Source organism: Mus caroli, chromosome 13 (genome assembly GCF_900094665.2).
Source record: "Mus caroli chromosome 13, CAROLI_EIJ_v1.1, whole genome shotgun sequence".
Lineage (NCBI taxonomy): Eukaryota > Metazoa > Chordata > Mammalia > Rodentia > Muridae > Mus > Mus caroli.
The window spans coordinates 62843135-62866167 of NC_034582.1; the positions used below are offsets into that span (position 1 = coordinate 62843135).

Genomic DNA, 23033 nt, shown 5'->3' on the forward strand with positions numbered 1-23033 from the left:
TCCAGTCCTGACTTCCTTTGGTGATGAACAGCAGCATGGAAGTGTAAGCTGAATAAACCCTTTCCTCCCCAACTTGCTTCTTGGTCATGATGTTTGTGCAGGAATAGAAACCCTGACTAAGACACCATGGTACTTCTTGTTTTTCATCATAAATGATCTGGTTACTGCCAAAGAGAAGATGGGAATCTTGAACTCATAGAGCAGTTGTGTTCACTTTATAGCTTGGATGGAGCTACTGATGTGGAATGCTTTAGTTCAAAGGGCCACTGCAAACCTTCAAGCCTAGTGAGACTTCTTATTTCTACTTTGGGCTTCCCAGCATTTCCGGGACAGTGGTGATAAGAAGGTGTTGCCTGGCACTTTAGTGCTGTTAAGTGGATTTTCAGTGTTCTGATACTTGGACTGCAATTTTAAGTAGTGAGAATCACATTGTTCAAAGGCATAGAAGCACACACAAAAAGGAGTGTTGTGAACACACCATGCAAGAAACACATGTAAATGTGTTTCTGTCATTCTATGTCAGAATTTATTGAACAGTAAATTCACAAGGGGTAACACTTTCAAAAAAGCAATTTGCCAGTTAATGCATATTACCTTGGCAGTGTGCCTGAGGTAAATATAGGTTCTTTTATTCTAATCTTAATTACTAATTTTAACTCATATTCCACACTCCATAGAACACATTCAGTATATCAGTATTTATGTATATGTGTATTTTAAAGAATTATAAGAGGAAAAGAGGCTAAAATAGACTTTAAGAGGTTTCAGAATGAGATGACAGAAATTGATAAAACTCAGCTGCTCTTGTGGTTAAGGGAGAGTCAAAGAGGAGAGCAAAGCTTTAACACTGCGTCTAGCTAATGTAGAAAGAAAAAGCTGAGTCAGAGAAATGTCAGATTCATGTTCATATGGGTGAGGAGGTATTCAGGCAGTCTGCACCAACAGCTGGAGACCGAGCCTAGCAAAGAGGAATGCTATTTCATGATACAATCTGTTCATTTGTGTCTCTTTGTTGTGGAAGTGAGACCAGTAAGGTTATGGTTCAACAATTTATGGTTATTAATTCATTCTTGTGAGTTTGTTACATATGTAGTATTGTTATACTTCCTTAAACGCAGTATTGTAGAATTGTTTGTTTGTTCCTTGTGCCTTTTTTGCCCAGTTTAATCTTCTGATCTTCTCATTTTTCTGTAGAGTTGGCTTACTGGATGTAATTCTTTCAATCAATTTCATCATAAACATTTTTCCTTTCTCCTTCACTTCAGACAACTTTGCTGAGTATAGTAGTTGGGACTGGAAACTGTGGTCTTTCAAAGTTTTAGAACATCAGTTCATGTCCCCTACCATGACTCCACAGAGAAATGTGCTATGATTCTAATGGGCTTGCTATTGTCTGTGACTTACTCTTTCCTTCTTGCTGATTTCAAAGGCTTCTCTTTGCTTTGTTCTGTACATTCCGTGCTTTAGTTATTATATAATGTGAAATTTTCTCAGGTTACATTGGTTGCTCAGTGTGAGTCTTGAATCTTCACAGGCAATTCCTTGCATAAATTAGGGGAGTTTTTGTCCGTGATCTTGTTAAAAATGCTTTCTGTGCCTCTGTCTAAGAATTTTTAAAACATACATTTTATTTATATATTCAGTTACTTTTCACTATCCTAGAGTTCTTGCATATTCCATTCTTCCATGTTTTCAGATTTGATATTTTCTCTAAGTACCAAACTCGTCCACCTTGGCATCAAGACCTGATCTTTTTTTTTCACTTCATCTAATAATCTGTTAATGAGGCTTTTCTCTGAATTTTTTGTTTTGAGTTCTTTAATTTTACATTTCAAGATTTATTCTACTTTGGGCTTGTTTTTCAGTGACCCTATCCCTGGAATAAATTCTTTTTTAATATCTTGAATTGCTTTCATTATTTAATTCGTTTGTTTTTGTGGACTTTATTCTGGTATTTATTCATATCCTCTTTGAGTTCTTTGGTCATGTTTATAATTGCCTTTTTGAAAGCACTGTCTTGTCCATGATCTAAATCACTTTTCTTTGAGAATACTGATTTTTTTTGGTGGAAATTTCTTGTCCTAGTCAATGTTCCACTGCTGTGAAGAGACACCATAACCAAGGCAATTATTAACGCATTTAATTTGGGGCTTATGTATAGTTTCAGAGGCTTAGTTCTTTATCATCATGGCATCACTCATGACGCTTGAGCAGTATCCAAGAGCTACATCCCAACCTGCAGAGTGGGTTTTTGAAGCCTCAAAGCTCATTCCCAGTGACACACTTCCTCCAAGGCCACACCTATTACAAGACCACACTTACTCCAACAAAGCCACACCTTCTAATCCTGTTAGAGTTCCACTCCTGCATGAATAAGAACTCAAATAAAGCCTATAGACAACATTATTAAACCACATTCGTTTGGGTTATTCCTGTATTTGTAATGAAACATGGTAATGTGTCCTGATATTAAGATGTTGGTTCTGTTGAATGGGTGTTTGAAACTTTGTTTCCTAGTAAACGATCCTTGTCGTATCGAGCTTAAGGTTTAGTGAAACCTTAAACCAGTTAAACTGGGCTGGAACTATCTATCTTGGGCTTAAGGTCTATCTTGGGCAATTCAATTCTCAATGTCTGACTAGGGTTGCACAAAGTACCCATGGCCTAGATTAAGCTAAGTGAGGTTTCTAAACCCCAAAGCAGACCTTATGTAGAGTTTGAGGATTGGACAACCTCAGGGGTCTGCGGGAGGTGTTCTCGGAGTTTCCTCAGATAATGGGTGCTAGTGGAATTGTCAATAACAATCTGGGATTTCCTGTCTAAAAAGGAGGGCTAGAGTATGGGAAGTACTCTATACTTATACAGGTATAAGACATATGGTCCTTAGGAATGTTACAAGGGTGGGTCAATAAATTACTTTTTCTGTGCTTTTTGTAACATTCCATTATTTCCCCCATCTACCAACATTGTGGCCAACTTTTGAGATGCTTTATTACCAATTTCACGAGTTGAAAAACCCAAATAAAGTTGAATACATTGAAGAATATATCCCTCTATCAATTTTAAAGTACATCTTAAAGTACAGGTAATTTGGTCACAACATAGTTCTAGATAAGGAAGGTTAGTGAGGGTTGGCAAAGCTACCCTCTGTGGGTGGCACTCTTCCATGACATGGGACTAATGTCAGTAAGCACAAGCATTTACCATTTTTAATTAAGAATTTTGCACATGCTTTACTTTTATTTACCCTTCCTCATCCAAGTCTTCCCAGATTCAATTGCCTTCACAGTCCACTCATGATTGTATCCTACCTCCCCACAAAAGACAATTTGTCCTTTCTAATATTCTCATATGTGTGGCTTTTCACTGGATAGTGATCAAGTTATTGACGGCAATACTTTGAGAACCTTGAACCTTCCCACTCAGTAGTTTTGCATTTCTCATAGGACCTTCGGAAGTGGTGGAAATTTGTGGCTAAATGCCCTCTGTGTGCTGGCATTTAGTCTGGTTTACTGCTGCTGCACAAGTCTTAAGCATGACATCAAAAACCCTTTGAGGTTTTTTGTTTTGCTTTTTTTTTTGTTTTGTTTTTTCGAGACAGGGTTTCTCTGTCTAGCCCTGGCTGTCCTGGAACTCACTTTGTAGACCAGGCTGGCCTCGAACTCAGAAATCCGCTTGCCTCTGCCTCCCAAGTGCTGGGATTAAATTCGTGCGCCACTGCCCGGCCCCTTCGAGTTTATATGTGCAGTTGTTCTTCTGTGTTCAGAAGATAGTTTCACTGTAATCATTCACTGACTCTGGCTCTTACATTCTCTCCACCCTCTCCTCCACAATGTTCCCTAAACCTTTGGAGGAGGGGATAGGGTATGTATGTTCAATTTAGTATTGGAAATTATACAGTCACTTATTCTATGCATGTTGGCCATTAGGGGTCTGTGCTGGTCATGATCTACAGCACTGAAAAGTTTCATTGAGGAGAGAGGAAATGCCTTAGTCTATGGGCATAATCTTCAATTGTTAGAAGTTGTAGGGAGTTGTTTCCCTAATTGCTTGATTGGCTAAATAAAGATGGCAGAAGCTAATTATTAGGCAAAGATATGAAGGCGTGTTTTCCAAGTCTCATAGAGGAAGAGGGGGATGGAGAAGATTAGAGTTGGACCCAGTGGTGAAGCAGAAAGCTACAACCATGTAGGTCTCTCAGGGCACTGATAGTTTGTAGCCTCTGCAGGCAGCTGCAGAGGCCAAGGAGGATGGGGCAGGATATTACCCAGCCTTTTATCTAGTTGGTTTTAAAATATAGAAGTCTCTGTATTGTTTTCCTTCCACAGTGATAAAAAGAACTGGGTGAGACGGCCATTGCCAGCACCAGCCAGAGAACAAAGATCGGACAGAAGGGTACTCAAAGGTCTGATTCTAAAAGCCACAGAGGTCTGCATCAATATATCCTCAGGGAACAGAAAGGAGATGCTCTCTGGAGATTATATGGGGTAAAACTAACCCTGAATCTTCCATTTGTCTTTGCCATGAATACTAAAGAGGACTTATGAACAACGGCTTTCCCAACCTTCCATTCTTCTCCTTTTTTCATACATTTTGAAATACAGTCAGTTTGGTTGTTACCAATCATTAAACTTGTAAATCAATGTACTTCGACAGAAAGTTTAAACAAGAAACCACATGCCATCTACATTAGATATTTTGCTGAACACTGATAATTACAGATCATCAACCAATCTGAAATCCCATTCCTTACCCTGTCTCCTTGTGAGCATTATTGTACCAAGTGCTTTTCAAGACCTTTAAGCCTTGTTCTAAACATAAGGTGAGAACACTAAGTGAGGGACAGGTAGCAATCTCAAAGGGCTCTTTGCTTTAAAGTTTTGTTGTTGTTCCCATGTATATTGGTGTTTGTTCTGGTTCTGAAAGCCACAGGTGTCTGTGTCAATGTAACTTTTGAGAACAGATGTCTGTGCACTAAAGATGTGCAGTGCCCATGGAAGCCAGAAAAGGGAGTCCTATGCACTCCAGCTGGTGTTACTGATAGCCGGGAGCAGACATGAGTTCCATGTAAGAGTGGAACCAGTGATTCACTTCTCCAGACCCCAATAAAGAACTTTTTCACTTATAGGTAAGGATAAATTCTAAACTCTCCTATATCCCCTACTAATTCACCTGCTGAGGTTAAGACACTTTACAAAAACCCCCGATGGTTCTCAGGGCTTCCTTCTTTCAAAAATTACTGGTGTATCTTCAAAGGAGGGTTTTTTGGTTTTTGTCTATTTGTACTATTATAACTTAGAAAGTTAGACTGTCAAGATTCTCTTGTGAAGGACTGGAGAGATGGTTCAGCCGGTAAGAGCACTGACTGCTCTTCCAAAGGTCATGAATTCAAATTCCAGAAACCACATGGTGGCTCACAACCACCTGTAATGGGATCTGACACCCTCTTCTGGTGCATCTGAAGACAGCTACAGTGTAGATAAATAAATCTTTAAGGTGGGGTGAGTGGTGTAGGGGTGGGGGTGGGGGTGGTTTAGTGTGTTGACCGGAGCTAGCAGAGGTCCTGAGCAATTCCCAGAAACCAAATGACGGCTCACAACCATCAGTATAGTGACAGTGTACTCATATACATAAATAAACAAATCTTTTTTTTTAAGAGTGTCTTGTAAAGCTGAATATAACTGTTTCCTATGACAATTATAACATGAAAAAACAGTTTTTAACTTCACTCAGGACAGAAAATACAACCTGTGATCAGAATAATGTGGTAAAGGTGGTACTTATATATTTTTTTTCCATAAAGGCTGACAATAGCTCAAACAAAAGGAACAATTGTAAATATGTCTCTATGAAAGTTTTGATATTACCTCTTTTTCTTTTAAATAAACTCATTATTTATATGCTTTTTTTGATATATACAAACAAGTAAGAACTGCAATTACAATGATTAATACTTAAGAAGTATCCAGTAACTAATCCTATCTTTGAATGAGTATGTGTGGATTGTGTCCCTACTTTACTATGGCTCTGTTCTCATTAAAACAGGGATTATGTCATTAGACAAAAACTACAGTTCTCACCTGAAAGAGAAATAAGACTTTGTTTATTTTGGAGCCAAATATGAATGACATGTGTTAGCTATTTCTAGACACAAATAAATGCCTAGTCACTACAAAGGGACCCCACAACACACCATCTTAGGATTTCACTACAGCCCAAGTTGGTGAGAAAAATGAATGTATTGGGTTTTCTTACAGACCAAAGGGTAAGGGTTACTTACAATTGGGGGACCCAAAGGGCAAAATTGCCATATAAATCATGGCCCAGGAATCCAGAATGAGAGTACTCAGGTACAGTCTGACAACATGGCTACAGTTTCAGGAAAAATTTATAGTTCAAAGAACAACCAATGACTCTTGAAAAACACATTGTCTGAAAGAATAGATTGGTAGATTATAGCAAACAGGAGTCTCTGCTATAGGACTCATATGTTCTTAGCTGACACTAGAGGTCTAATTTTCCATTTCAAAAACAAAAAACCAAACCAACACTGTGACATTCTCAGTATGAAGACTTTGATAATAACTAAGATATAAAGAAAAGTAAAAAGCTTTCCCATATTCTTTGCTGCCTGATTTTGATTTCTGTTGCTGTGATAAATGCCATGACTAAGAAATAACTTAAAAGAGGAAAGGGTTTATTTCAGTTTAGGAATTACAGTTAGTCAACCAGTTCAGCCAGGATGAGAACTCAAGGGAAAAACCTTGAGACAGGAACTAAAGTAGAAACCATTGAGGAATTCTGCTTACTGGCTTGCTCCCTCTGATTTTTGGTGGCCAGAATTCTCATTCACTCAGGACCACCAGTCCAGGGGTGAGACTGGGCATCAATCAACATCCAAGAAAATGTCCTATAGACACATCTGTAAGTTAGTCTGATTCAAACAAGCACAGGGTTGAGCTTTCCTTAGATGCCGAGAGATGTGAAGTCAAACAGTGAAGCTTACTGAATTCATTCTTTGGTGTTGACTGAGATTTGAAATATTATTAAAAGTTTGACATGTTATTTGTATGTGCAGTTTCTCTATAGTATGAGGTTTCTGAGGATAAAGTATGAGAAAACGGGTAAAGGCCTTGCTATATTCTTTGTATTTTTGGAGTATTAATTCTCTCATGCTAATGCAGTGACAAATTACAGCTAAACACCTGGCTATATTTTGCACATTTATAGAGATTCTCCCAAGTGTGAATATTCTGACATTCAGCAAATACTGAATGATGAATGAAATCTTCATAATACATTTTACCAGTGTAAGGTTGTTCTTCAGTACCAATACTTTTGTGTTAATCTATGAAGACCATTTAAAAGCCTTGTCAATTTGTTCACATTTGTAGTGTTTCTCCCTAGAATAAATTTTAAGGTTAGAGAGTGTTGATTAGTAAAGCACTTGTCACATTCTTCACAAAGGTTTGGTTTCTTTTTACTATGGATCCAATTGTGTTGGATAAGATCTGAATAACCAAAAGCACAATCCTCATACTTGTAGGGTCTCTCTTGAGAATGACCTCTGTGATACTCTTTAAGGATTGAAAAAGAGTAAAGAATTTTCCAGCATTTCCTCTTGTATAGTGTTTCTGAACAGAAAGAACTACTTTGTGGTGAGTAAGGTTAAAAAGTTTAGTAGCTTTCCTATATTTGTGGTCTTTCTTACCAGTATGGTTCTTTTGATGTTTAGAAAGTCCTAAGTGAGTACAAAAGACCTTGCTACAGTCCACACGTGAGAGTGGTTTCCCTCCAGAGGCTTAAGGTTTGGAGGATAGAAAACATTTTGCCATTCTTCACATTGTTAAGAATTCTGTTCAGGAATCTGTTCTGAGGTAAGGATGGATGAGTTAAAAAGCATTTCCATATCCTTCCCACTTGTATGGTTTTATCCGGAATGAATACTTAGGTGGGTAGCAAGTTCTAACTGAGCACTAAAGACTTTGCCACACACTTCACACTTGTAGGGATTCTCTTGAGAATGAATCCTTTGATGCTCCTTAAGGCGAGAAGGATAGTAAAACNTTTTGCCACACTCTTCACACTTGTAGGGCTTTTCTCCAGAGTGGACTACCTTGTGCTGAGAAAGGTATGAATGAGTACTGAAGGCCTTTCCACATTGCTCACACTTGTAGGGTTTCTCTCCAGTATGGATTCTCTGGTGTCTGGAACGTCCTGAGCGAGTACAAAAGTCCTTGCCACATTCTTCACACTTGTAAGGATTCTCTTGAGAATGAATTCTTTGATGTTCCTTAAGGCGAGAAGGATAGTAAAACTTTTTGCCACACTCTTCACACTTGTAGGGTTTATGTCCAGTGTGAACTATCTTGTGATGAGAAAGGTATGAGTGAGTACTGAAAGCCTTTCCACATTGCTCACACTTGTAGGGTTTCTCTCCAGTATGGATTCTNTGGTGTCTGGAACGTCCTGAGCGAGTACAAAAGTCCTTGCCACATTCNTCACACCTGTANGGTTTCTNTCCAGAATGAATTGCTAGGTGTTCCTTAAGGATTGAAGGATAGTAAAAGGTTTTGCCACATTCCTCACATTTGTAAGGTTTCTCCCCAGTGTGGCCTAATTTGTGCTGAGTAAGGTAGGAGTGAGTATAAAAGGCTTTGCCACATATTTCACACTTGTAAGGATTCTCTTGAGAATGAATTCTTTGATGTTCCTTAAGTCGAGAAGGATAATAAAACATTTTCCCGCATTCTTCACACTTGTAGGGTTTCTCTCCAGTATGGATTCTNTGGTGTCTGGAACGTCCTGAGCGAGTACAAAAGTCCTTGCCACATTCATCACACCTGTACGGTTTCTCTCCAGAATGAATTGCTAGGTGTTCCTTAAGGACTGAAGGATAGTAAAAGGTTTTGCCACATTCCTCACATTTGTAAGGTTTCTCCCCAGTGTGGCCTAATTTGTGCTGAGTAAGGTAGGAGAGAGTATAAAAGGCTTTGCCACATTCCTCACACTTGTATGGTTTCTCTCCAGAATGGATTCTCAGGTGTTTAGAAAGTTGCCAGCAAGTTCTAAAGACCTTGCCACATACTTCACACTTGTAGGGTTTCTCTTGAGAGTGAGTTATTTGATGTTGCTTAAGGTTTGAAGAACAGTAAAACATTTTGCCACATTCTTCACATTGATAAGGTTTCTCTCGAGTATGACCTATCTTATGCTGAATCAGGGAAAGATGAGTAGCAAAGGCTTTCCCACACTCTTCACACTTGTAGGATTTCACTTCACAATCAATTTTCATTTTAGAGACTGAATGGAGTGTACAAAAGGCATTGCCACATTCTTCACACTTGAATGCTTTCTCTCCTGGATGAATTGTCGGGTGTTCAGAAAGAACTGAGCAAGTGCTAAAGGCCTTAACATACTCTTCATACCTGTAGGGCTTTTCTTCAGTACAAAAGTTCTGGTCTTTAGAAAGTTCTATGGGAGCACAAAAGACCTCGCTACACACCTCAATCTTAAAGAGATTCTCTTGAGAATGAATTTTTTGATGTTCTGTAAGGTGAGAAGGACAATAAAACAGTTTCCCACATTCTTCACAGTTATAAAATTGCTGTCCAGTGTGTTCTACCTCATGTTGAGCAAGACATGCATGAGAAGAAAAGGCTTTCCCACATTCTTCACACTTGTAGGGGTTTTCTCCAATGAAAATTCTCTGGTAGCTGGAATTTTCTGAGCAAGTACAAATGACTTTACCACATTCTTCACACTTGCAGGCTTTCTCTTCCGTATCGTTTATATGTTGTTCAGGAATTACTGAGTAAGAGCCAGAAGCCTGACCACATTCTTCACACTTGTATGCATTCTCTCCTGGATTGGTTCTCTGGTGTTCGAGAAGGAGTGAGTTCCAATCACAGGCTTTGCCACATTCTTTACATTTATATGGTTTTATATCTGGTGAGTAAAAATTGAGATATGAATAAATAGTGAATAAGATTCTTTATATTTATACATAGTTATATTGCTTTTGTACATGTCATAAAATTTATAATGCTTATCTTTAATATTCAGATCATTACTCATATTTTCACAGATAAATGAGAAATTACAAGTTTCCACACCTATATTCACTGTGGAGTAATTTGAAAATGCATTAAATGGAAACATTCTAAATTTCCACTGAAATAAGAGGAAGATCAAAGAAATAATGAAATATTACTAAAGTTAAGTAGCAAAGAAAGCTGCACCATTCATAACAATGGAAATTCTTAAGGACATTATGTTAACAGAAATGAACCCATTAAAAATACAGAAATTGAGCCGGGCATGGTGGCGCACGCCTTTAATCCCAGCACTCGGGAGGCAGAGGCAGGCAGATTTCTGAGTTCGAGGCCAGCCTGGTCTACAAAGTGAGTTCCAGGTCAGCCAGGGCTACACAGAAGAACCCTGTCTCAAAAACCAAAACAAACAAACAAACAAAACAGAAATTGGGCTGGAGAGATGGCTCATTGGGTAAAGAGCACTGACTGCTCTTCCAAAGGTCATGAGTTCAAATCCCAGAAACCACATGGTGGCTTACAACCACCCGTAATGGGATCTGACGCCCTCTTCTGGTGCATCTGAAGTAAGCTACAGTGTACTTATGTATAATACTAAATAAATCTTTGAGCCAGAGCAAGCAGGGACTGAGCGAGCAGAGTTGACTGGAGCTAGTGGGGCCAACCAGAGCAAGCAGAGGTCCTAAAAATTCAATTCCCAGCAACCACATGAAGGCTCACAACCATCTGTTCAGCTACAGTATACCCACATACATAAAATAAATAAATCTTTAAAAAAATACATAAATTTATGACAATATCTACATAAAAATATAAATAGCTAAATATGAAAAATGTTATGCTAGCGGTGATTTCTGAGGTTGAAAGAATGTAGACATAAGTATAGTTTTAATTTAGAAGATAAAAAATATTTTACTACATAATAACTAGACTCTCCATAATATCATTAAGTATTATATTTCAAGAAGTCAGGAGCTTATGTTGCATTTTCACAAGAAAATAAGCATCTTCCATGCCAGGTGTCTCTGGTTAGCAAAAAGAAAAGAAGTGTCTGAATCATATTATGAAAAGAAAAGGAAAAGAACTCTCGTTCACTGTAATGATAGAATGGCTGCCTAAGGGCCATATCAATCAAAGGCTAGATGATAAAAAATTAGCCTAAATTCTAAGAAGATTTGCGATACACAAGCTTACAATAAGAAGGCAGAAACTATATACAAGACTCATGCTAGCACGTGAAGTAGAAGTGCACAGTTCTGATGCTCACAGAGCCAGAGCTCACGGATCTTTAACCTTACACTGTGCTACACTCGATCCACAGAAACACAGAGCTTACATAGAAGCAAATTCTTTTAGACAACCTAGACTTCAATAATGCAAAAATATACTTGTAGAATAATAAAGAGAATCTTGAACCCATTAAATTCTGAAAGACAACCGGTAAGCTATTAAAAACATTCTTTTAGATATATAAAGTTTCAATCTATGAAATAGCTCTACAAAGGGTGTGTATTTTAAATCAATAACACTGAGTGTTTGAGAGAAAAAAAAAAGACTTTATGAGAGTAAATTATAATCATTCACAGCATTTATAAAAAGATTTTAATTGCCATACATGTAAGTGATATGAAAGAAATTTATTTGTGACTATACTGTATTATAATGGCTTCACACATACATATTTAAACGTACAAATTTTCAAAAGTATAGGAAACAATCAAAATTCCATTGAAAGGCAGACTCTCAGCAAAATGACAAACTTTGTCAGTCACTGTAAACCTAAGCAGAATCCTCTGGAGTGGAAAATAAAGCTTAGAGACTTAAGGCATCATAAGAGAGATGTCTTCTGATAGAAATGAATGAATGAATGAATGAATAAATAAATAAATAAGGATATCTAAAAATTGATTCCCATTACAATATACCATCTCAATGCACATAGTAAAGTCTGGCTTTCCATTGGATTTCTGATCTCACACTCTGTCCTTTGACCCCCTCATTCCCACACACCTGGGTGCATGGTGGTGGCCACTTGTTTCTTCTCATCCAAAGGGTCTTGTCTTTGCTCCAGAAACGTGACCAGGTATGGCTTAGAGAAAGCAAGACCTGTTTGTGGAAAAAAAAGAATACAACTGTTTGAGTGTTATTCATCTAGAAAATAACATGTTTATCCCAGGACTCTGCTATTGCAGGCATGGAGAGGATCTACTGAACATTAATTCCTTCATTTACAAGAGACAATACTTCTTTTTTTTGTTTTCCAAGACAGGGTTTCTCTGTATAGCCCTGGCTGTCCTGGAACTCACTTTGTAGACCAGGCTGGCCTCGAACTCAGAAATCCTCCTGCCTCTGCCTCCCGAGGGCTGGGATTAAAGGCGTGTGCCACCACCGCCCAGCAAGACAATACTTCTAAGAAACAGCCAGATTAGAAACATAAAATGGAAAAAAAAATTATCTTAGTTGCATCAACAATCTTCCCAGTTCTTCCTTGGATGAAGGACCATAAACAAACCTCACTGTTGGAAAATACAAGCTCCCATGAGATGTTCTATAAAATAAATTTAATATTCACCTTGAATTAAGAATTCACTATGAGCCAGGCCTGGTGGTACTCAATACCATCACTTGAGAGGAAGAGGCAGGAGGATTTCTGATTTAAAGCTAGTCTGGTCTACAAAGAGTTTCAGGACAGTCAAAATGACAGAGAGAGAGACCTGGCTCAAAGTACAAATAAACAGCAATAACAAACCCACACACATATGCAGTGGGTTGGCCCATTGTTGTTTGTATTTTCATGTTAATTTGGGCTCCCCAGAGAGTCTGCACATAAGATGCGGAGTGACCCTGCCCCCAAGTTACTTCTAATTATTACTTCTAATTGGTAAATAAAGATGCTGACAGCCAATAGCTGGGTAGAAGAGACATAGGTGGGGTTTAAGTTTCTCAGGCTTGTGGGGAGAGGAGGACCATGAAGAAGAAGAACTCGTAGGAGAGGTGGAAGCAGAAGCCACCATGGGTTAAAGGTCATGAGAGTATGGTCCTGAGGGCTGCCCAATTAGAGTTAAGAGCAGCCCAGATAGAACATAGTAAATAGTCAGCGATAACTCAGGGTTAGTGATAAGAAAGTAGATTCTAGCAGCATGGAGGAGAGGCAGCTGCCCAGCTAGTATGCTATTCAAAGCTTATTATAAATATAAAGGCTATAAGCATGTCTTTCCTTTGGGAACTCAATACCCAAAGGTAGGGTAGAAACCCCAGGTCGAGATTTTTAAATACTTTATGCAACACACATACACAAAAAGGAATTTACTGATGGAACTGATCCTCACCCAGGAACACAAGGTGGCTGTAATTCTCCAACATCACGTCCCTGTACAGATTCCACTGAGCAGGCTCCAGGCATTCCCACTCCTCTGCAGAGAAATCAATGGCCACATCCCTGAATGACAGGATTTCCTGAAATAAAGACAAATCAGTCAATATCAGACTATAATAATAACCAATAATATAAACACCAATAAGCATCCTGTGCTTATGAATACATTCTGAGGAAGTAGAGCAATTAACAACACTTTGTTAATATTTAAAATAACTAGACATCGCTCTAACATTCTTTCACTTTCTCCTTTTCTCCCATGTGTTCATCTTTCTTAAACATGTATTCATGTATTTACCATACTCATAATGCCACCTTTGAAATCATGACAACTTTATCTTAATCTGCTGGGCTTAAGAATTATAATTTGTGATTCTAATTACTACTTTCCCTTATTTAATTATTTTTACATTTTAGTGTTGGAATGCTTTTATTTCATTGCGTAACGTTCTCAAATGGTCAATGACAGCAGGACATTATTTCTCCTGTTCTATGACTAGATAATAGAAAATCATAGATTTCTATGTTCAAAGGGGGTGTTTTGCTATAGGTAGACTCATCATTGTCTTTTTTATCAATTTTAAAATGATCATCCCTTTTAACAGTTAATGTTACTAAGTTTAAAAAGTTCAAAGTTCTTAGGCCAGGTGTTATAATGCATGTCTTTAATTTCAGAACTCGTAATCACTGAGTTCCAGACCAACCTGATTTACACAGCAGGTTCTAGGGTAGCCAGCACTATATCACTGTCTCAAACAAAACAAAACAAATTATGTTTTCTAATCTTCTATGACTTACAGTCACTATTCTGGGCAACACTGACTTAAGCTTCTTCCTTCTATGTAACTGTATAAGAGCACTGACTGACCAATATTTTTCAATGCCTCCCTTTCCTGATGGGCAAAATCTTTATTTCTCCAACTTCTGTAAGTTAAAATTCTTAAGACTCAACCTGTGTTTGAGGTCATGTGATTACTTGTCTTTCTGTATCAGAAATAATATTTTTCAGTCTCTTTTATATTGACGCAAATTATAGAATTTCATTGTTTTGTGTGACTGAACAGTTCATTATAAACATGTGCACCACAATGTCATTGTCAAAAATCAAGTAAATTATAGAACTTAGATTTCAGCCACATCTGGATGACCTCAAAATTATAGAAAAAAAATATACAGTAAAATTTAAACACTCATGACCCAGGAATTCTTAGATCAGTTTTGTAACTGAAATGAGTAGAGAGAACTTCAAGGGTTAGAAAAGCGAATCCAGTCACATAATATTTACCCTGGCCTCAGCAATAGTGAAAGTAGAAAGGAACCACAGAAAAGCATCAAAAAGTGTGTATGGCTCTGACAACAGGAAAATGTGCAACTGTGCAGAGCCTGCACCACAATGAGAATGGCACTTTCACTCTTTTTTAATGACATTCATTTAATGAAATGACACCACTTAGACATGTGTTTAAGAATAAGAATGAGATAGTTGTTGGTTCCTGTATCATTTCCAGTTATTGACCTTTGTTTTGAGATTCGTTTTACAATCTTTATTAACTTGTCAACGTTCTCTTAATAATTCTCCTTTATAAATCCCCTGTACGAATTCCATGTATGAATCGAAATTACATGTAGTGGTTTAGGAAAAGTCATATTACTCTGCTTTTCATATGTGGGCCAGCATGTCAGAGTTTGGAGGATAGCCTCCAATTTCCTAGCTCCTTTCCCAGGGTGTTAATCCCTGTGGGTGATGGCATTACCAACCATCCGCCAGAGAAAGACACGCATGTTAATTATTCTACCCAAAAAAACCTGTTTAAAACACCCTACACACAGGCTAAAGGAAGCCCCAGTTGGCTCTGATTGGGAGATAAAGTTGCCAACGGCCAATGGCAGGGCAGGGTGAAAGACGTAGGACTTTTAGGATTCCTGGGCAAGAAATGCAGGAGATAAGAGGGATTCTGCTATGAGAGAAGGTAGGATGGACCATGCCAGGACCAGGAAGCAGGGAGATTAAGAGTTCGCCAATATATAAGAATCCAGGAAAGTGGCTCCAGAGGCCACTCCCCCAATCAGGTCTGTGGTAGTAGAGATGAAATATAGATTTTTTTAAATGTTAAGTAAGGAATACCGGAGGGGAGTGTGTGCTAGCCACGGAAAGGTTTGGAAGTGCCCAGTCATTGAGCTAATAAGGCATATAAAAAAAATAACTCTGCATATGTGTGTCTTTTATTCTCAAATCCAGAGAGTAGGGCAGGTGACAAAAAGTGTGGTCACCCCCTGGGAGTGGATTGACAATTCACCACTACAGAAAGGCATCTAATGTCTTACAACACATTTGAAGGTTCTATAAATTCTAGGCTCATGATGGGTGGTCACTGTGATTCCCAAAGGCCAAATATCAATAAGCACTGTAAGGAATACAAATAGGAAACATGGATCAGACAAAGGAAAAACAAAACATCCCAAAGATGCCCTGAACACCCAACTTGTGTTAAAAATGTAAAGGAGGATTCAAACAACTAAATAAGGAGCTAAGATAATAATGCCATATGTAAACAAGAACATCAGAAATCAGTCATGCAATAAAATATGAGCAGCACAATGACAGAACTGAAAATGCCCTACTGAATGGAAATAACAAAGGTGTGAACACTAGAAAGAGTCAGCAGAAGGAAGGAGGCCTCCTCAAACAGAAAGCTGCCAGAGGTTATAAGAGCATGAAAAAGAGACATTAAGAACACTGAAGGCAGTCGGGCGTGGTGGCACATGCCTTTAAACCCAGCACTTGGGAGGCAGAGGCAGGCAGATTTCTGAGTTCGAGGCCAGCCTGGTCTACAAAGTGAGTTCCAGGACAGCCAGGGCTATATAGAGAAACTCTGTCTTGAAAAAACAAAACAAAACAAAACAAACAAACAAACAACCCCCCCCCCCCACACACACACAAACCACTGAAGGCCTGTGGGGAGACTCAGTAGGTAAAGGTACTTGGAGCCTACTGTAATGACATGAAGTGGATCCCTGGCACCAAGGCACAGTGCTTCTTAAATTCTGCTCCTACATAGGTATAGCATGGTATGTGGTCCTACCTTTACAAAAACAGATTCAATAAGGACAAAAAAAAAAAAGGAATAAGAAAAAAAAAGAATATAAAGAAGAAAGTAAAAGCAAGGACTAGGGAAAAAAAAGACAAAAAAACTGACAGGCGTATAATGAATTTATGGAACACTCTACACAGAATAAAAGAAAAGAAGGATACCAGAATGTCGTTACGCGTTTATAATCTTAGCTCTTGGATGGTACAGGCAGGGATACCAGGTGTTCAAGGCCAGGCTCATCTGCACAGGGAGTTTAAGGCTAGCCTGTGAGATGTGAAGACCTCTCTTATTTAGAAAAAAATAAAAACACATTTAAAAAAAAAGAAAAAAAATTACATTTTAAGAAATGTGGCTTTTAAACTTATACTATGTGAAATAGTGATGGAAACTAATTAAAACTAATAAATGCCAGGCTAACATTGAAGAAATTCAAGAAGGCTAAGCAAGCCAGGTAAGCAAATATTCTGATAGGAGCAGGTAAGGAGAACCCCTTATCCAGGAGGTGCTTCTGTAAAATCCTTAGTAGTTAACCTCAGCAGAAATAACAGCTGAGGAAGCTGAGGGATATACGTCACACACAACGGAAGGAAAAGAACAAGCAAGAACACACAAACAAAGCTGCCCTCTAACAGACCTGGAGAGCAGAGAAGTCAACAGGACAGAAACCGGAGCCTGTGGGAGAACTGCAATGGAGAGAAACTTATGCATTAAACCCCAATGAGGAGAATGTCAACAGATGAGTCTCGAGTCGCAAGCAGAATGATGAAAGATGGCTAAACCCAGTCTCCCCCCAGCCCCCACCCCTTTGCATTTTTTTTAAGACAAGGTGTCAAAATGTAGCTCTGGATGTTCTAGAACTCATCATGCAGATGAGGTTGGCCCCCCTCTTCCACCCAAGTGCTAGGATTAAAGGCTTGTGTCACCTGACCCAGTCACTTCTTAAGAAAGTAGATTCTGTTGAAAACATCCTCACAAGGTGAGAGCCGAGAAACATCTTCCACTTTCTTTACCTATGAGATATGGCACCGCCAGGTGGTGAAATTTAACTTCCCGTCTTTTGAATGGAGGCTGGTCCTAGACACAAGCCTAGACTAACAGAATGGAGAAAAGAGAAGTCCAAGAACTCATGCACACCATGCCTGTGCCCCTCAAACATATTCCTTCATTGAAACCAAATAGTTCTGATTAGCAGGAACTTATGGGAAGTAGAAGCTAGGTGCAAATAGAAGACTGGATTTCCAATTAGCTTCTAGCTACTAGTGACACCATTTTGAACACAGAATACCTATGGATTAAAGAACATGCTGCCTTAAAACCTCAACAAAAGTATGATAAAGTAGCTAACTCATAGGTCTTTGACCCAGCTCTTCACCCACATGTACCTGACATGCAGCAATCATTAATTCTTGGTTTTAGCCAACACATCTTGACATCTTGCAATACCATAACTCAGCGTGCCTACTTGGAACATTGAACATGGTATGGGAGACCATAGGTGTTATTTACTTGCAAACTAATATGCTTTTTAAATATGTATTCCAAGTAAGTAACACATGCTTTAATCTGTATGTTCAATGTACAAATCTAATATTTTAAATATTCAGTACAATGTTACTACTTGTGCCTAAAGAAATACTAAGTGCAGCCCATCCTGTAAACAGTGGAGGCTCAGATTCTCATCCAACTGATTCGTTTTTATGTAGCCACCTCAAAGAAGATAATAATTGCATGTCTTTGAAAAAGTCTGCCAAACAACCTGACTCATACTTTTCAACTCAAAATACATCACTTGCATTTGAAAACAACTACCGATAGACTCAAGAACAGAAATCTTTATAAACCAAAAGAAGAAAAATGATAAAAATCCATGCTTCACATTTTTTATTCCTTGCATGTTTCTGTCTCCCATCCAAATCTATACAAATACCTTCCGTATCTTCCCTCCATGTTAACCAACAGGTGTCACACAGACTACCAGGAAATGAGCATCATCATCGTCATCCTGCAAACTTTCCTATCGGAGTCTTTGTAAGGACGACATGTCTAACACAACAATGTCACTATATGTGAGTTTCTAAAATGAGTAATTCCTTCCCTCATATTTTCACTTGTACAAACATTAGAATACAAAGAAAAGAGCCTTACAGAAAGGGGCAGAACTGTACATCATGGGAGCCTGGATTCCTGGAAGGAAGCCCACTGTAGCAGTTTACTGGCTGAATGTGAAAGACAGAGGAGGACGTGATTGTCATGAGTCACATGCAGAACTGGAGCACTGTTCTGGGTAACTATAAGAAAATGCTCCACACACAGTTGAACCTGTTGTGCAAGTACTGGGCAAGCCATCCAAGCTCCACAGAAAGACAGAGGAATGTGAACACTGGAGGGCTGCATCGACCGCAACTGCAGTGGAAAACTGGGAAATGGCCGAAGGCTCAGATGAGATGGGAAGGAGTGTGAACTGAAAGAATCCAGAAAAGAATGGAAGAACGCACTATGAGGTCACGACAGAAACAAACAGACTGATACCCAAAGCTAGCGAATGTTCTCTGCAAATAGGCAAAGCAAAGAAAATTGTTCACCACAGAACAAATGGAAGTGTCTAATCTCCAAAATGCAATCTCTTTAACAAAAGTATGTTAGTGAAAAAAAATATTAAATTCTGTGTCAAACAGAGTCAAAAGAACTTCTCAACCACATGTAGAAAGCTTGAAAATCAGCCAAGTGTCGATTGGATGGGTTTCCGTCTGGTTGCTGGTGCTAAGCTGGATGACAGGAACCATAGAGTGTGGTTAGTGCATCCATAAACTATTATTCTAGAATATTATTGACAAGGCTCATTTCACCTAGGCTGACCTTAAACTTTCTAAGCAGAGTGTAACAGTGGACTCCTGGTTTCCTGCTCCTACCTCCCAAATTTCAAATGGCAGGGTTCCACCCCAGAATATGCTGCCATCACAGGCATGAGGGTTTATACATTCTAAGTGAGCATACTGCTGCCTCATCTATGCATTGTAAGAGCTTTGATGCCCAAGGCAGGAAAAAGTTATGTTCCTACGGACTGGTGACATTTATCAGGAAGTCTCTATATTTTAATTATAGTTAACAAAGTCCACAGAAAATTCTGATAACGTAAGCAACATGTTTTAAAGCACATGTTTCTCATAAAAGGCTTAAGAGAAGGAAATAAAAATCACACAGTGAAATTAACCAGACCCAATGTCTATAAACTACAACAGACTTCTATATAGTTACAATGGTCATCTGGAACGGAAGCTGTGGAGCGTTACATTCAAATACCGGGGCTGGAGAGATGGCTAGGCAGTTAAGAGTACTGACTGCTCTTCCGAAGGTCCTGAGTTCAAACCCCAGCAACCGCATGGTGGCTCACAACCATCTAATAAGGAGATCTGACACCCTCTTCTGGAGTGTCTGAAGACAGCTACAGTGTACTTACATATAATAAAGAAATAAAAGTAATAGTAATAGAAGGTTCTGTTAAAAAAACAAAAGAATAGTGCTCAACAGACATGTTATTATTACATCACAATTAAAGCTGAACATGGTGGCACCTGCCTTTAATTCCAGCACTCCAGCAGTGGCATGTGGATCCCCATTAGTCTGAGGCCAGCCTGGTCTACAGGGTGAGTTCCAGGCTTGCCAAGACTACATGGCAAGGTGTTGCTTTAAAAACAAAAACAAAACATGGCTGTCCTGTAACTTGCTCAGTTTATCAGGCTGGCCTCCAACTTGGGGATCCACATGCCTCTGCTTCCCCAGTGCTGAGATTAAAGGCGTGTATCACCACCACCACCACCAAGCTAAAGATACCGTGTTCCTTATGAGTAGACTTTAATGCCATAAGCCAGTTTCTAGCACATAAACACTTGGTTTGAATGAAGTGTGACAGAATAGGAAAGCGCACAAAAGACTGTGTGAGCAGCCCACTGTGAAAAAACTACAGGACCCCGAGTGAACCGCAGTTCTTAAAGTCATCTCTTACTCTTTTGACCCAGTATAAATAGTTGGGAGAAACGGTTCCAGACAAACTGTTTAAGGAGACTCGTGGGGGGCTGGTGAGATGGCTCAGTGGGTAAGAGCACCCGACTGCTCTTCCAAAGGTCCAGAGTTCAAATCCCAGCAACCACATGGTGGCTAACAACCATCCGTAATGAGATCTGGCGCCCTCTTCTGGGGTGTCTGAAGACAGCTACAGTGTACTTACATATAATAAATAAATAAAAAAAAAAAAAAAAAGGAGACTCGTGGAACGCAGATCCCTCAACTAGTGACAGTTTTAGACACAGTACGCAGTGGACAACGACGGGAGAAAACCATGGGATCGATCAGAGAGCACTGTAAGCATCCGGTCAGGTAGGCAGGGCTATTTCTCTTTCCCAGAGAAACTCAAGCACTTCTGTCTCCTTACTGTCAATCCCTAGACACCCTTGTAGCCTCAAGCCAACTCATCTCCCACAAACTAATGGCATCATAATTCCCAATGGAATTGGATGAGTTATTCTTCTCCAGTACAGTGTAGGATCAGTAATTTCTTGTTTTGCAAATCTAGAACCTTTTCCTTTAGGGGATCATTCTAGCTCTGCGTGGGGATGTTAGTCTGAGGATTCAGGTCACAGCAGTGATCATTAAGTATTCCTATTTAAAACGGCAGTCCATAAATCTCTGTTCCAATGAAAATGGGATTAACATCCCATGCATCCATCTCCCTCGCAAAACTCTCCGTCCTTGGAAACTAGTAACTTTATGAACTTCTATCAATACAAACTAAAAGTACTAGGCCGACTATAAAGTACAGGAGGGGCCAGATCTCCACTTGGTTGGTCTAGGTGTCCTGAGAAAACTGACAAGGGCGGGGAAGGCGTGGGTCCATAGCCAATCTGAGATGTATGAGTCCACCACCACCACTTCTAGGTACAGGTTATGAGCAGACCCGCCTGTCCGAGCAATCCTGGATTTTCATATTCTCAATTCCTTTCTTACCAATACAGCCCCTATAAGAGACCCAGGCAGCTACCCTGAGCTCACAAGAACGTTCACTTCCAGCACCAACCGCATGCCCTCCCCCGGGCCCCAGCTGGCTTCCAGACGCTGTGGCCCAGCCTAGGTCAGCAGGGCTCCACCAAGTCTGTTCTTCCCGCCTCCGGGCCACCCCTCCTCCGCCGCCTCCGGGCCGGACCCGCCCACCGTCCCTCCGACTTGCATCGGTACGCGGCACCCTGGACCAACCTCCATGTCAGCGATGCAAGCCGAGCGCGGAGCACGACCAGAGAATCGCCCAACTTTGCGAGAAAATGCACTAGTGCAGTCGCAATGCGGAAGTGCCGTTTCCACAATGGCTCCTAGTGAAGCGATCCAACGGAAGACTACACTTCCCATAAGTCTGTGCGACGAGGCGCCAGGAACACAGGCTGGTGACGTGCGTGTTTCCTGTGTTTCTCCACCTCTGCAGGTGAGAATGGATGGGAACGCGAGCAGTTTTTGCACTGGGACAGCCATAGGGAGTTGGGCTGCTTTTAAAATCCCGGGTTCACTACCGGAGATGTTTGAATTTGAGTCGAGCCTTTGACCCTAATGTTTGCTGATTATTTCTGGTCAATCTGTACCGATTTAAAACTCAACGTCTACTTATTATGAGGTTTATTCCATGTGTAAAATTCACGTTGACTCAATTTAACTTTAAAATAAATCAACAAAAAATTGTATGGAAATGACCACTTTCTGTTTAAGATAATTTTGCAACCAGCCTATTTGGCACTCCGTGTCTTCACAGCTGCTCAGGAGCTTAAGACAGAAGGATGCCAAATCCAAGGATAACCTGGGCAAAAGGTACAAACTACAAAAAGTGTTACTGAGCATCTTAGGGGTAAAGCTCCTGCTTGCCTGGGATGAAGGAGGCCTTAGTTATAAATACACCACTACAATAGACAATCTTGTCCTGTAGTTAAATAAAATAGCCAGTGTGCCACAGCTGGAAAAAAGTCTTAGTGTGAACATTGGAATCTATAACAGTGTAGTGCATGGGTAAAGGTGCACAGATATGATTAAAAATCATAGAACAAAATTAAAAGCCCAGCTCTCTAGAATTCACATGTAAAGAACTCAGAGAATCTAACTGGGAACATAGAGATAATGAATGAATAAAGATAGATTGGCACCATTGGGACCTCCTGTCTCCTCGTAAGAATATCTAGTGCTGTACTGGTCATGCCAAAGACCAAAGACCAAACCTTTTTAGAAGGAAGAGTCTATATTTGTGATGGACTGTGGTTCACAAGGAAGCTAAATCTCAGCTGAGAAGGAAAGTCATTTCTTTTTTAATCACCATAAAAAACTTGTGTCCTGCAAGTGGTGGCACATACCTCTAATTTCAGCACTGGGGACGCAGAAGCAGGCAGATTTCTGAGTTCAAGGCCAGCCTGTTCTACAGAGTGAGTTGCAGGACAGCCAGGGCTATACAGAGAAACCCTGTCTGGAAAAACAAAACAACAACAA

General features: G+C 39.7%; 1 protein-coding gene across 1 annotated transcript; it reads right to left on the reverse strand.

Moving 5' to 3' along the window:
- Positions 1-6076: 6076 nt before the first annotated feature.
- Positions 6077-21883, reverse strand: LOC110307700 (zinc finger protein 729-like). Its single transcript, XM_029468562.1, has 4 exons — positions 21768-21883; positions 13382-13508; positions 12063-12158; positions 6077-9948 (listed from the first exon to the last, which is right to left on the reverse strand). The coding sequence occupies exons 1-4, from the start codon at positions 21771-21773 to the stop codon at positions 7931-7933; spliced, it is 2247 nt and encodes a 748-aa protein (XP_029324422.1). The 5' UTR covers positions 21774-21883; the 3' UTR covers positions 6077-7930.
- Between the last annotated feature and the right edge of the window lie 1150 nt (positions 21884-23033).